The sequence below is a fragment of the Ptychodera flava genome, chromosome 13 (genome assembly GCF_041260155.1).
Source record: "Ptychodera flava strain L36383 chromosome 13, AS_Pfla_20210202, whole genome shotgun sequence".
NCBI classification, from domain to species: Eukaryota; Metazoa; Hemichordata; class Enteropneusta; family Ptychoderidae; genus Ptychodera; species Ptychodera flava.
In genome coordinates, this window is record NC_091940.1 from 21,838,465 (window position 1) to 21,851,420 (window position 12,956).

The window sequence follows — 12,956 nt, forward strand, 5'->3', positions numbered from 1 at the left end:
AAAGTCTAATATTAGCAAACCACGCTGACACGGAAGTTGTTGATTGATTGGTTCTGATTACTATTGGTCAATAATTGGTGATGACATCATAAGGGGACCTGGACCCACCGCCGTTTCATCCAAGTTTGGATACTTGTTGTCCGGGCCTAGGCACCCACGTGCACACGAATCTTCTGCTCATGCCACTCAAGCCACTATCCTACACGTCATGACTGACAGTCGCATGGAGGACAAATTGACGTCACGTTATTGGGACTTAGAAACAATTGGCGTCAGGGATGTCAGCTCAGACACATCTACGACTGATGAATTTGAGAAATATCGAGACTCTCATCTGAGTAAGGAAAAAGGAAAGTACACCGCAAGTTTACCTTGGCTCGATAACCACCCACCGCTACCTACCAACTACGGTATCTGCAACGTCAGAACGCGCTCAATGATTCGAAGACTGAGCCCAGCGCTACGAGCAAAATACAACGACATCATCATCGACCAGGTGTCACGTGCATTTATCAGTGAAGTCATCAATGATGACACATCGCGCGGACACTAACTCAGGTTTTATCTACCGTTCTCTTCAATTGTTATAAGATTTATAATTGTGTGTTACGAGACAAAGACATTTTATCAAAATATAATTCAAGAAAGGCACGTAAAGTTCTGCGTTAACTAGACGCCAATGTGATTCACTAAACGGTCATTATTTAGTATCCCGAGAGACTGCTACATACACAAATACATATGTTCACAGACATCTATTCACGCACACATTCATATATACGTATGTGTGTGTGTATGCATACATACATACATACATACATACATACTGACATACTGACTGACATACTGACTGACATACAGACACTATGTTACAAATTCGTACTATAGATTTTAATAAGCAGTATATTTCTCATTCGGGATTACTTTCCGGTTTACTTAAATTGTTATTGTAAATTGCACTTTCGTGTGTAAGATGCAAATTTCATTTTACAAAACAGTAAATTTCAAGAAAATTGTGCAAAATTCCGTATGTATTTTTCTTATTTTAGTGTTATTAAACACTCCTCACAGTATATGTCGATAGGCAAATACATAAAAGAATACAGAAATGTATGCAAATACACATAGTTGGTTACATAGGTGCATACACAGAGACATACAAACATTGATGCATACATAGCTACATGCATAAAGACAGACAGACAGACAGGCAGAAAGAGAGACAAACCAACTCCATATAAAAATTTCGTGTTATAGATTTCAAAATGCCGAATTACACATTTCATATTCGGGTTTATTTTCCACTTCTTTTAAATCATTATATTCGTTGGACGAAGCCACTTTCATTTTACAAAAATAGATTTCTTGAAAGTGGTGGAAAATTCTGTTTGTATGTTTCTTACGTGTGTGCTATGAAACACTCCTCCACACATTCATACATACCTATGTGTGTATGAATGTATACATACATACATACATACATACATACATACATACATACATATATTTAACTTTGTTTTTGGCTGTTATATTGTTCAAAACGACTTTATTATAATCTCTATTACAGTATTTTCAATATGTTATTTTGAAATGAGTTTACTTGCCGTAAACGACTCCATCAATTTTTTTGTTTTATCAACAAAGTAATAAAATTCATTCACTTGCACCAAATATTTGTCTCTTTTTCATGCCGTAACAGCCAGTGTAGGAGATAAATTTGAATGTCTATGTTTTACATAAAAGGTTCAGCACACATTGTTCTGTGTTTTGGAATCCTTACCCAGTTGAAAAGTATGTCATTGTAAATGACACGGGTTATATGACTCGGTATCGCTGAATTGACATTAAAATGATTCACGCATTATGATGTGTGACTTGTAAGCGTAGGTATACGTTAAGGTATGTTGTTTTGTGCCAAATTTAATTAGGAGTCCCTATTGCTTTTACTAGGGTTCAATATTCTTCTTCCTTCTCTTCTTCTTCTTCCGTATCAGTCACGTGGTGTGGCAGCCATATTGGATTTTGCGAAAATCGCAATTTAATAGTTAAACATCTCCTTCTCCAGAACCAGCATACCGATTGAACTGAAATTTTACATGTGTCATCTTTATGCAAGTTCTTTTGAGATTGCAAAAGGTGTTTGGATCTGTCAAGTGGTTTAGCCGCCATATTGGATTTTGCGAAAATCGCGATGTAAAAGATCTTCTTCTCCAGAACCAACACACCGATTGAGCTAAAATTTTACTTGTATTATCCTTAGCGTGAGCACTTTAAAGCTTGCGAGAGGCATTTGGATCAGGTGCGTGGTTTGGCCGCCATATTGGATATTGTGAAAATCGCAATTTGATTTTTAGAATCTTCTTCTCCAGAACGAACACACTGATTGAACTGAAATTTTACTCTTTATTTTGAGCACTCTTTAGTTTGCGGAAGACATTTGTATCGGTCATGAATTGGCTGCTGTATTGGATTTCGCGTAAAAGATACGATTACCACTGAAACATACAGTTACCATGAAATGATAGTCTAAATTCTTCTCTAAAATAACCAAAACACTTTTTCAAGCTCAAATTTTGCACATAATATCACCAGTGCAAGAGCTTGAAACCATGGCAACCGCTTGGGCCCCACCAACGCTGCTTGCAGCTATTATTGAAATTGGTCTCGGTATGTCAGAGTGATGTCTCCAACCTGATTGCAGAATGTCTGAAACTTCAGTAACAGATATCATTACTTTGTACTTGAAGTAATTTTGTGTTATTATTTATAACGTTCTGCTTTAGCATCGAGCACTGTAATTACCCACGAGGACAGCTGTATGCTTTGATATATATATATATATATATATATATATATATATATATATATATATATATATATATATATATATATATATATATATATATATATATATAAGTATGGGGGCGTACAAAAGGTACGAGACCTAGAACATCATGCCACTGCCATTTCGTGATAAATATCTAAAGTAGTAGCTACAACTGACAACGTGTGAGTCAACTTGAGTTACTGAAAGCATACCATCCAGACTGATAATTGGATTCACAGTCGCAAGGTACAAGTGCACCAAAAGATGAAATCTGCCTAGGCATGCCTTGGCAACTGGTTTTAGGCCGAAAAAATTAAAACAAAATTGCCACCATGTACACATATCTGATTGTATTAGGCAAGATGTTGATGTACAGCTGTATGCCATAGTACTGTACACTTGTACCAAGTTTCAATGAAATTCGAACAGTCATGTACGAATAGTGGCCCTGGAAGGATAAGTGTAAAAAAAATAATCAAATGGCCGCAAGGCTGCCATATTAAATTGTATTGCGAGATTAATTGACGTACTTTCGAATGTCACGATATTATGCCTTCTTCCGAGATTGAAATCGGCTTAGTCATGCCAGAATAGTACTGGCTCCAAACCGACAAATAGTAAAACAAAATTACCATAAAAAGCCTATACTTGACCGTATCGCAAAAGAAATTAAAATGCATGTATAAGTTATATTATACTTTCTGTGTGCAAACTTTTAATGAAATCTGTCGAGATGTGTGAAAATGGCCGCCTGGTAGCCATATTGGATCGGTAACAAAATAAATCGACGTGCATAAGTACACCATGTTGTGTTGTCTTTATAGCAAGTTTGACACAAACAGGTTCAGTCATGATGATCGAGAAACGGACTCGTGCACGTACAAAACCAAATCCGGAAAACCCCGTCTCAGACTTCATCCGCGGGGACTAACAAGCTTGCTTCAGAGAGGGAATCTTTTCCAGTCTCACTGCTTCGATTGGTATTCAGTCAGTCTTTTAGTTAATCGTTTTGATATCTGTGATACATCACGTAATCTCTAATCATAGCTACAAGCAACGCTGTCATTCCATGTATGGCATCGTAGCTCCTTTCTCAGCGCATGCGCAGTCATTGTGTCGTATTAGCTGTAATTTTTGATGCAATTTATGTTATTTTTCTTCTGCTTGGAAAATGAGTTCTTTTGCACTTTCTTAGCAAACACTATTCAAGTCTTTTAACGTGTGATACATGCAAGAGGACTGGCATCAAGTTTATCCGACGAGTCGTGAACATGACAAAAAGTCATTGACTGCTGTCCCGCGAGGGCGCTATTTGCAAGAATAGGTGGCTCTCTGTAGTTTTCCTTGGGGCAACAGCTACATTCGTTCCAATGGGCATCTTGGCGAGGAAATAAAGAACTTTTTGGCTTTCTAGATGACCAAAGAGCTGTTGTCCATTCAAATATTCACCTCTACTTCATTGCTTATACCACAAATTAATCTAGATATTGTTTTGGGGGGATTGTTATGCAACTTACCTGATACTCTGCTCGGCTTTGCAGAGAGAAACCGGGAATCTCCCGTATTACGATTGATTTCATGATGAAATAACGTCCATAACAACTACATAGTCTTTACTGGAGAAGGACGAAGCCTGCAAATGCCATCGCGCAAGATACAGTTCCTCCCTGTTTCTTGCTGTGTTCTGGTGAGATTTTCGGCTGTTGTTGTTTCTGTCTGTGTGTCGCGTGTCAACTTATCGTCGAAGTTGAACGTGGCTTTAACCGTGAAATACGCATTTATCCCATCATAAAAATCAAACCAATTATTCATGGCCGTACAAACGCAGTTTATTATTCAGTCATCTCCCAATAGTATGTCCATGCTCTGATCACTGGGAAACTTCAAACAGGAAACTATATCAATGGAAGAGACTTCCTTCATTCCTATTGAAATAAGTGAAAAAGCAGATATGTCAATTTCAACTCATAATTTGACCGTCTGGACTTAATTTGTCGAAGTCACCTATGTATTTCGTCAGTATTGAATCAACGACCACCAAAGACCATCAATCTTTACACACGCATGAGATAATAGACGTACTACTAGGTAAAGCAAATATTGTCTTTCGTATAGGCGAACTTGCTTATTTGCACTGAAAAGAAAATCTTAACATTTTCAACTCAGCACGTATTCTTTAGTCTATCGTTCAATTGCAAAACGATGACACTTGTCGAAGGGTTTAGAAAACGCTAGTTAGAAAAGGGACAGGCTCAAGTTTGTACGCGCCTTAAAATTTAAAGACAAAGCTTTCTAATTGGCCAAATTTTGTGTAAGGTGACTTTAAACCGTTCTCGTTTCGTAATTTCTATTGTCGGAAAAAAGTATCAAAACTCTTTAGTAAGAACATACATTTTTCTCGCTTTCACTATAAGGTAGTTACACCATGGGCAACAAAATGGATCTGCATAAGTGGTTGGCCAAAACAGTATTACAAAGATTGTATACCTGTCCGCGGGGTGCATTCTACCATACAATAAAGCCTGCCGTACACTGTGAGAAATCAACTGAGGAAAATTCCATTTGTTGCCTTTTCCTCAGCCATTTAGCACGCGCGTGTATTCGAAATTCTGATAAATTTGCTGTATGGCGCATTTCAGAACACGTTTACCCAACAGAAACTGTTTTAAGCGGTCGTACATGCCACATCATATATGAAATGATTTTTGAAATCGCATATACAATCTTATTTAGCTGATGGACTTGCACCAAACACCACATTGAACTCTCTGACATATTGGTACGGTAACGTGCTAGCGACACTGAAGTTTCCCATAGTCTGATAGTGTAACAGTGCAAAATGAAAAGAATTACTGTCTTCGTTTTGGCTCCGTTTTGCATTCGAAAACCACGTGATTTGACTATCTCAGCCGCGCCAAAGCCTTCTAACTGATTGAAGATATGAATTTGAAAGCTAACGGAACTAGGTCAGGACTCTCGAATTATTGCGTCATGTATTCGACGTGCTCTAGGACCCTAAATTCGCTCAAAAACCTAAGATTATATAAAGGGAATTTCTTCAACATGATAACGCTTTCAAGCTGTAACAAAATCTGCAGGCTTTTTATTTCTGACATGTTAATACAAAGATGTGTACAAAAGTTAGTAGGTTCTAATGATAGTGGGAATTGTAGATTTGGCCCAGTCGAACTGTTTTAAACTGCTCTCTTTATTCCGACTGTTAGTCCAAATCCCTTCCCCTTAATCTCTCAATCACTTTCAGGTTAAGAAGACATACTAGTGAGTTCAAGCTCACATTCTCTTCAGCTATCAACGTTAAGTTTTTTATAAAAGTCAACACATCCTACCGATGACAATGAGAGTGCAGCAAGGTGTTAAAAGAATATCAGGTCAAATCCCTACCTGTTATAAAGCCTAAGGTCCTAGTCCCTTCCATTACTAAAAGGGAGATAACATGTCGACTAAAATAGCGTTGATTTAAATTTAATGCATCGTCGAATGGTTCGTCCGAGTTTCTGTCTTGCTGAAGATCTTATCAGGAGGAAACAATACCGCTCTAATCCCAAAAGGAGGAAAAGAATTTAGGCTATACGTGAAAGTAAATGTTTAGAACAAATATGTCTGAATACATTTTCTCATTCCAAATACCATGATTTAAAAATCAAATACTTCTGTCATTATTGTATAGAATAATGACATTTAATTTTTATTTACAGTATTCATAATCATATATTTATTAATTGCTTACACTCTTGCTATGACTGATAGCGTCTTATGACCCTATTGTCTCACAAATCTGTGTTACGGAAAACTAAGAGGATAGGAGCTGGGGTCCATATGGAATGTTTTGTTTCGTATATATTCGAGTTGGGCATCAGTGATCAGGTTGACCTAGCGATATGAGTCGTTTCGGTTTTCCTCCTAGGGTTAGATAGTAAAGTGTTCATTACATTTGTTGTTAATCTTCAACTTTCCTTTTAGGCGATGCCAAATTATTTCTGTTAGGTACAAAAATGGGATTATGGCCTATGAAATCGGGGGAATAGCGAAAACAACAACACTACTCATGACAGTAAATTGTCTGAACTTAAGCTTCTTTCATCGAACGATAAGGAACTCGGTGGAAATAAAAACGAATGGTGTTCAAATCGGTAAACAGTAAAGCTAACATATTTATGCTACCGGAAACACACAGTACACTCATATCTGTCAAACGCTGGTCCATTTAGTTAGGTGGGCACGTGGAATGTGGCGTTTACTTTACTATGTGGAGGTATTGTATCTCATCTCAGTCCCACCTTGATGATGACAATCCTGTTAAGAAAATGTACATGAGTGCAAATGTATGCAGATTCTTAGGATTTCTCTTTACCACTTGTACAAATTTCAGATTACCCAGTGTTAGTTGAATGATATACAAATTACCAATTTTCATAGTCACCTCGAGATATCACCGCTATGATACACCATGTGTTCACAATTTGGTTTTCGAAGCATATGAAACAATTCATTGTCAATGACATACTCCAAAATAAATATAAATTTGCCAATGTGCAACAATACAGTGTTAAAATATGATTTAAATGCTGTTCCAAAGTTCAGATGTGTCAAATAGGCAAAATAATGTGTCCTTGTTATCTTTAAATAATAGCAGTGACACATCCTTAAAGGTATGGAAATCGATCCCAGGGCCTAGGAGTGGCACATGTAAAACAGTGTGTATCTTTGCGTCAGAGGCGGAATAAATCTATTTATCCAGGAAATCTTAATCCCGACTGCTATGTTTGTACGCACATAGAGCCAGTCGACGTTAGGGACACAAAAAACAACACGAGGAACAAACAGGCAGTGGTTTTGAACAAAATCAATGTACCCGGTACTTCACCGATGTCTGTAACTCAGTACATGAAAATATTCGTAGCTTGACGCACTTTGAACATAGCTCGTAACAAGTGAGAGCGGAAAGCCCACAGAACTACGTGTACAACTATAACAGCCACTCATGTAGTTGGCGCTCAGTGAATATTTTCGATCAACAACTTTGACGGATGATGGACTGACCTTTTCTACCGCAATTGTTATCTCCCTCGATTCAGCACAAAATTTTCGTATGGACTATTGATGCGGTGTTTACAGTTGTTACGTAGTGGTAAATCCTAGTCGTATTTACGACTGCTGCGTAAACAGTCACTGAATAAATTTTGCACGCATTTACGAGCACTGGATATTACTACCGTTTTTAATCGAAAACCGTCCGTATACGCACATGACAGTTGTGACAAAAACAACACAAAAAATCTGGCGTACATTGTTACTGCATTACTTTGACCAAAAAATCACCCAAATGCCGAACGGTGATCATACAGAACTCTGCTGCAGGTTTCTGGACTAAACGACCCCAAACCGACCGGGTCCCAGTCAACTGTGCCGGGCTCGACGTCTACTCTATCAGCGTCAACTCAAACTTTCACTCCAGAAAACTTTACCCCACAAACTGGGAATATACTAAATTTACCTTGAAAAAAATTCAAACTTTGTATCGTATTGAAAAAATCTTACCGGGGCCACGGAGCAAATTAAAAAACCAACAAACCCCAACAGAAACAGTTGAATGATCATTAGTGTGCAAGGTCGCTGTATTATATGTCAGGGTGAAAAAATCTAGCTTTGAAATTTCTGGACGGTACAAACGGCGGGGCAGAATTAGACAAGATTACGACCAATGTGTTACCGCCGATGGTACATAACTTACTGTTGATAGCAGGTAGTTCGGTGTCCAGTGAGAACACGATTCCGAATATATCACGGCTGTTGATTTAAGCTGCCTCCGATCGAAAATTTTCAACACAAAGACATGATGTCAATAATTTTGCGAGATTATAAGTACCCGCTGTCTTCTCGCCAAATAGCTGCGATCAAGATCATTATGATAGAAGCAATTGACCGCCGAACACCTGCTTGCTGATCTTATACACAACGTGTAAAAATTGATTATTCCTGCTGAGAAATACGACAGCAAATATTGCAATGTGAATTTCTTACTATCTTCCTCGCAATGGTTTTGCATCTGTGTTTATTTTATCACGGTCACTGGACCATTTCTGACGATTTTACTAACAAAGAATCAGTTGACACTCATCGTGGGAACACATTGCAAAGACGTTCACAAAATTTTCATCACATTCATCACATTACCGTAATCCCCGTTTCAAAGACGTAGGAAATGTATAATGATTTGTTTATCTTGAAAATTCCCGAACTGAAGCCTCTAAATACAAAATGATTTTCTTCTGAACAACTTCCCGACAACTTTACAATCACACTCTGGTCATCACATGACGGTTGTAACCGTACATGTGCTGCTGCCAATGGAGAATCAAAAGACTTCAAATCAACAGTCAAAACGTACGGAAAAAATATCAATATCCAAGCAATGTAAAACAATAATTTTGATAAGGTCAATTTATTGTATATTGTAAAAAATCTCCAGACCACTCGGAACAGCGTAAGATTATGATCTCACTCATTCGAATACTACACTCACACGGTAGGGTAAAAATATGGGAACTCAGATCGTTATATACTGCTTCCGTCAAACGAGTCCGCTTATCTAAAGACAGTAAAAATGGTAAAAAAGACGGTAAAATGACCATAATTATTATTGCTTGTCTCTGTAAATTTTGCCGACTATTCGTTAGTAGTTGTCGAATTTCTTGAGTTTGTCCGAAAACTATTCAGTGAATGACGTAAGTTTCAAGACACCCGAGTGCGAACGCAATATCGATATGGAGATAGCAAAATCAGTCACAGACAATCGAGGAAGAACATAAGAGTCTATTAATCTGCGATTTAATTCATCCTAGGTTACCATGAAAGTAAAAAGGTAATGTTGTGCCCTGGTTGGGAAAGAAAAGTTGATTAGTTTTCAAAAAAACGTCAGCTAATACTCGAACAATTTAGTAAAAAACTAGCTCAGAAAAACGTATAGAGAAGAACGACATCACTGATCACGGCGATCTTCAGATCTTTATCATGTTTCAGTCTGAACGGTCAACATTTGATGCTATAATCTATGTCAAGTGTCTCTTTTTGGTCAAATCCGACAGAGATGAATCAATCACGATTTAGTTTCATCGCCCCGACCCGACAGGAAATACATGGGCACCTGTATACATGTAATCGTGGCATAAACGTATCCAATGCCCGTCCACTGCATGAGCCATTGACTAACCGTGCATCGCGAGCAAACAACGGTTTTGGACGTCACGAGAGCATTTTTTTTCGCAATCTGTGAGCGGTTGAGTGGTTTGGGTAGGCTGCATACATGTAGATCGGAATCGAGTTGATTTCGGCGGAAAACAGTTAGAAAGTAGTTTTTCGTGCTCCGTCCAAATTGGATCCGCATGTTGCCGGTTTTGTCCATGGTAATCAGCAGAGCTGTGGTGGGAGGCCGTATAACGCCGGGAATACACGTCATCGTACGCAGGGCTATGCCACAACATACTTCCAAAGGCGATCTATCGTAAAATATCGTACTGCAGGTCAACATATACACATCACCCATTCATAGGCCTACAGGTACACATATCAACGAACAAAAAGGGAGAGGCAATCTGCTTGAAACCATGAAGTAGTCCGTTTGTGTCTGATTCATTGAGGCGCGTGTTCAGTAACCGTTGGTCAAGTTTTTCGTTCAGTAGTAAGAATCGTTTATTCATTGTTGACATCGTAATCGATCCGATGTACACACCAAATGTTTGATCGTTTGCACCTTTGCGCGTCCCCTCGTGATTGGCAGCTGTTTGAATGCTTTCATCTATTGTTTGTTGGACGCTTCGAACACAGCATCGAAGCAGTTTTGGCATAGAAAATCAACTTAAAATGGAAAAAGTGAGAGAATTTCGCCAACAGGGTGATGCCACAAGTATTCACAAAACGTAATATGTTGGAACAGTGCTTTAATTTACACAATGGTTGTTGAAAGATCCAGATTTTCGGGAGCATTCGTTGACGTTGTTACCATGTGCCACTCATGTTGGATTATGAATCCCCAGGGAGATAGGGGGTATTTATAGGCTCCCCCTGCCTTTAAGGTGCTTTGCGTTCATTTAAACACAGACAAACAAATATAAAGACAAACTAGAAAGCATTTGCAAGCAAAAGCGAAGTTCCAGAGACCAGAGCAGCGGAAGAAAAGAGATGTGTGACGAAGATTGGTGCAGAATGAAAGATAGCTGTGGGTCCATAGCTGTGGTGTTTTCAGACGGGATTCCTGCCTTTTACGGGCTGGTTTTGACTTTTACGATTTTAACCCCGCCACCACAGCTATGGGATATTGAATAGACTAGCGTCCATGTTCCGCCGCAAGCACCCTTTGCGCAAGGTTGTTCGACGATATTTCGAAAATTTTTCCATCCAAATTACAAATTGCCAACACTCATCGACAGCTTGGTTATTAGGGACTCACCAGGCGGGGTTAAAATCGCAAAAGTCAAAACCAGCCCGTAAAAGGCAGGAATCCCGTCTGAAAACACCACAGCTATGGACCCACAGCTAAATGAAAGAGTGCTTGGGATTTTAATATGCAATCACGTACCTATAGTGAGGGCTGATATAACAACAGAATACAACTAAAAGCAAGACAGTCCAGGGAATTACAGTACACAGATTACAAATGCCTACATGTACGGTAAAAACGCAACAGATACATACGGGGCGACAACGCACGGAAATGTATATCAGACGAGAGGAGACATCTGACCTAGGCCGTTGAACTTGAAAACCGAGGCCACATGTATTTTCATTTGATTAAAAACAATTAACGCTTCATCTGTTAAGAGTTTTTACCACTGACTAAAACAATTTTCATTGCTATGTCGCTGTTTTCACAAGATACTGACCGTTTGATCTTGGAAAGTTGAGTTGCTTTTACGTGCAGCCAACGCATGCCGGTGCGGTGACAGATAGTTCACTATGAATGCCTAGCTCTGCATGGCAGGACTGTGTGTTACCGGCGTTGAACGGCCTCCCACCACAGCCCTGCAGACTGATATAGAAAAAACCGCTGGTGGCTCCTCAGAAATACGGCGGGCAGTTTCTCCGCCGAAACAGCCGATTTTGAATCCAAAGTTTGCATTGATCTTCGTTTTCGAGCACACCCACCTCGCCTAGGTACACGATGTGCCGAGCCGCACTTGTAAACTTACGCAAAGCCTACTTTTCTCTCTCTATGCGAGGGAAGCGTTCGTATCCGCCACCATTGTTGATCTCATTCAACCCATGAGCACTCGGGCCACAACCAGCGTCGAGTCTCACGCGTGGTCGAGTCTAAACCATAGGAAGGCGTATAACGTAATAGTATAGCGCCACGTACGGCGAGTATTTAGAGAAAAATTAAAAGCAAAAAGCAACAAAGAACAAAGCGAAAGAAAGCTAGAATTATTTATAGCTGAACGCAGTTTGATATTTGTGCAATGCAAAATAAAAAATAAATAAATAAACAAACAAGAAATGCCCGTAAAACCCGTCCGAGCTGAGCGGTGACGTCATAAGCTTGTCGCAATGCATTCTGGGTAATGAAGGTAAAATTTGTATATAGCATGTTCTATGGTAGTAATACGAGAGAAAGAAAGAAAGAAAGAAGAAAAAAGAAAAAAAAAAAAAAAGAAAGAAAGAATTCGAAAGTAAGAAAGAAAGAAAGAAAGAAAGAAGGAAAGTGAGCAAAAACTAACAGTTCCAGAGCTGGTCTCTGGAACTAACTAGCAACGGGCATTGTTCAAGGTGTGAAGTGCTTACGTAAGCCCTCCATAATCGCCTCGCCTCAGGTAGCTCTCGCCTCGGGGTTTCGCCAATTTTTAAGCGAAAGTATGTTCGGTAAAGTTTGTGTTGTTGTTGTCGTATGGTGCTGAGCGGAATTGGCGTGCTGGCCAAAACGGGAAAGTTTTTGTACGTGTTTATGAAACTGCTGGCGTGTTATGTTTTGATTGGCGTGAAACTGTGTTTTTGCCCCGAGAGCTCCCAAAGTACCTATGGTTGCTGCGCGACTGGCAGCATGGCATCTTGTCGTATTTTTCGCATAATCTCGGGCAAATATCAACCACAGACAAAGTTTCGAAAAATTTTACACCTT

The 12,956-nt window shown here is 39.2% G+C and overlaps 1 protein-coding gene across 1 annotated transcript; it reads left to right on the forward strand.

The window, feature by feature from the left end:
- Positions 1–208: 208 nt before the first annotated feature.
- On the forward strand, positions 209–553 carry LOC139148503 (uncharacterized). The gene has a single exon (XM_070719993.1). It carries the CDS (start codon positions 209–211, stop codon positions 551–553), a length of 345 nt encoding a protein of 114 aa, XP_070576094.1.
- Positions 554–12,956: the final 12,403 nt, after the last annotated feature.

Excerpts from the sequence above, each read along its gene's own strand:
- LOC139148503 (XM_070719993.1), top strand. The coding sequence starts at position 209 with ATGACTGACAGTCGCATGGAGGACAAATTGACGTCACGTTATTGGGAC.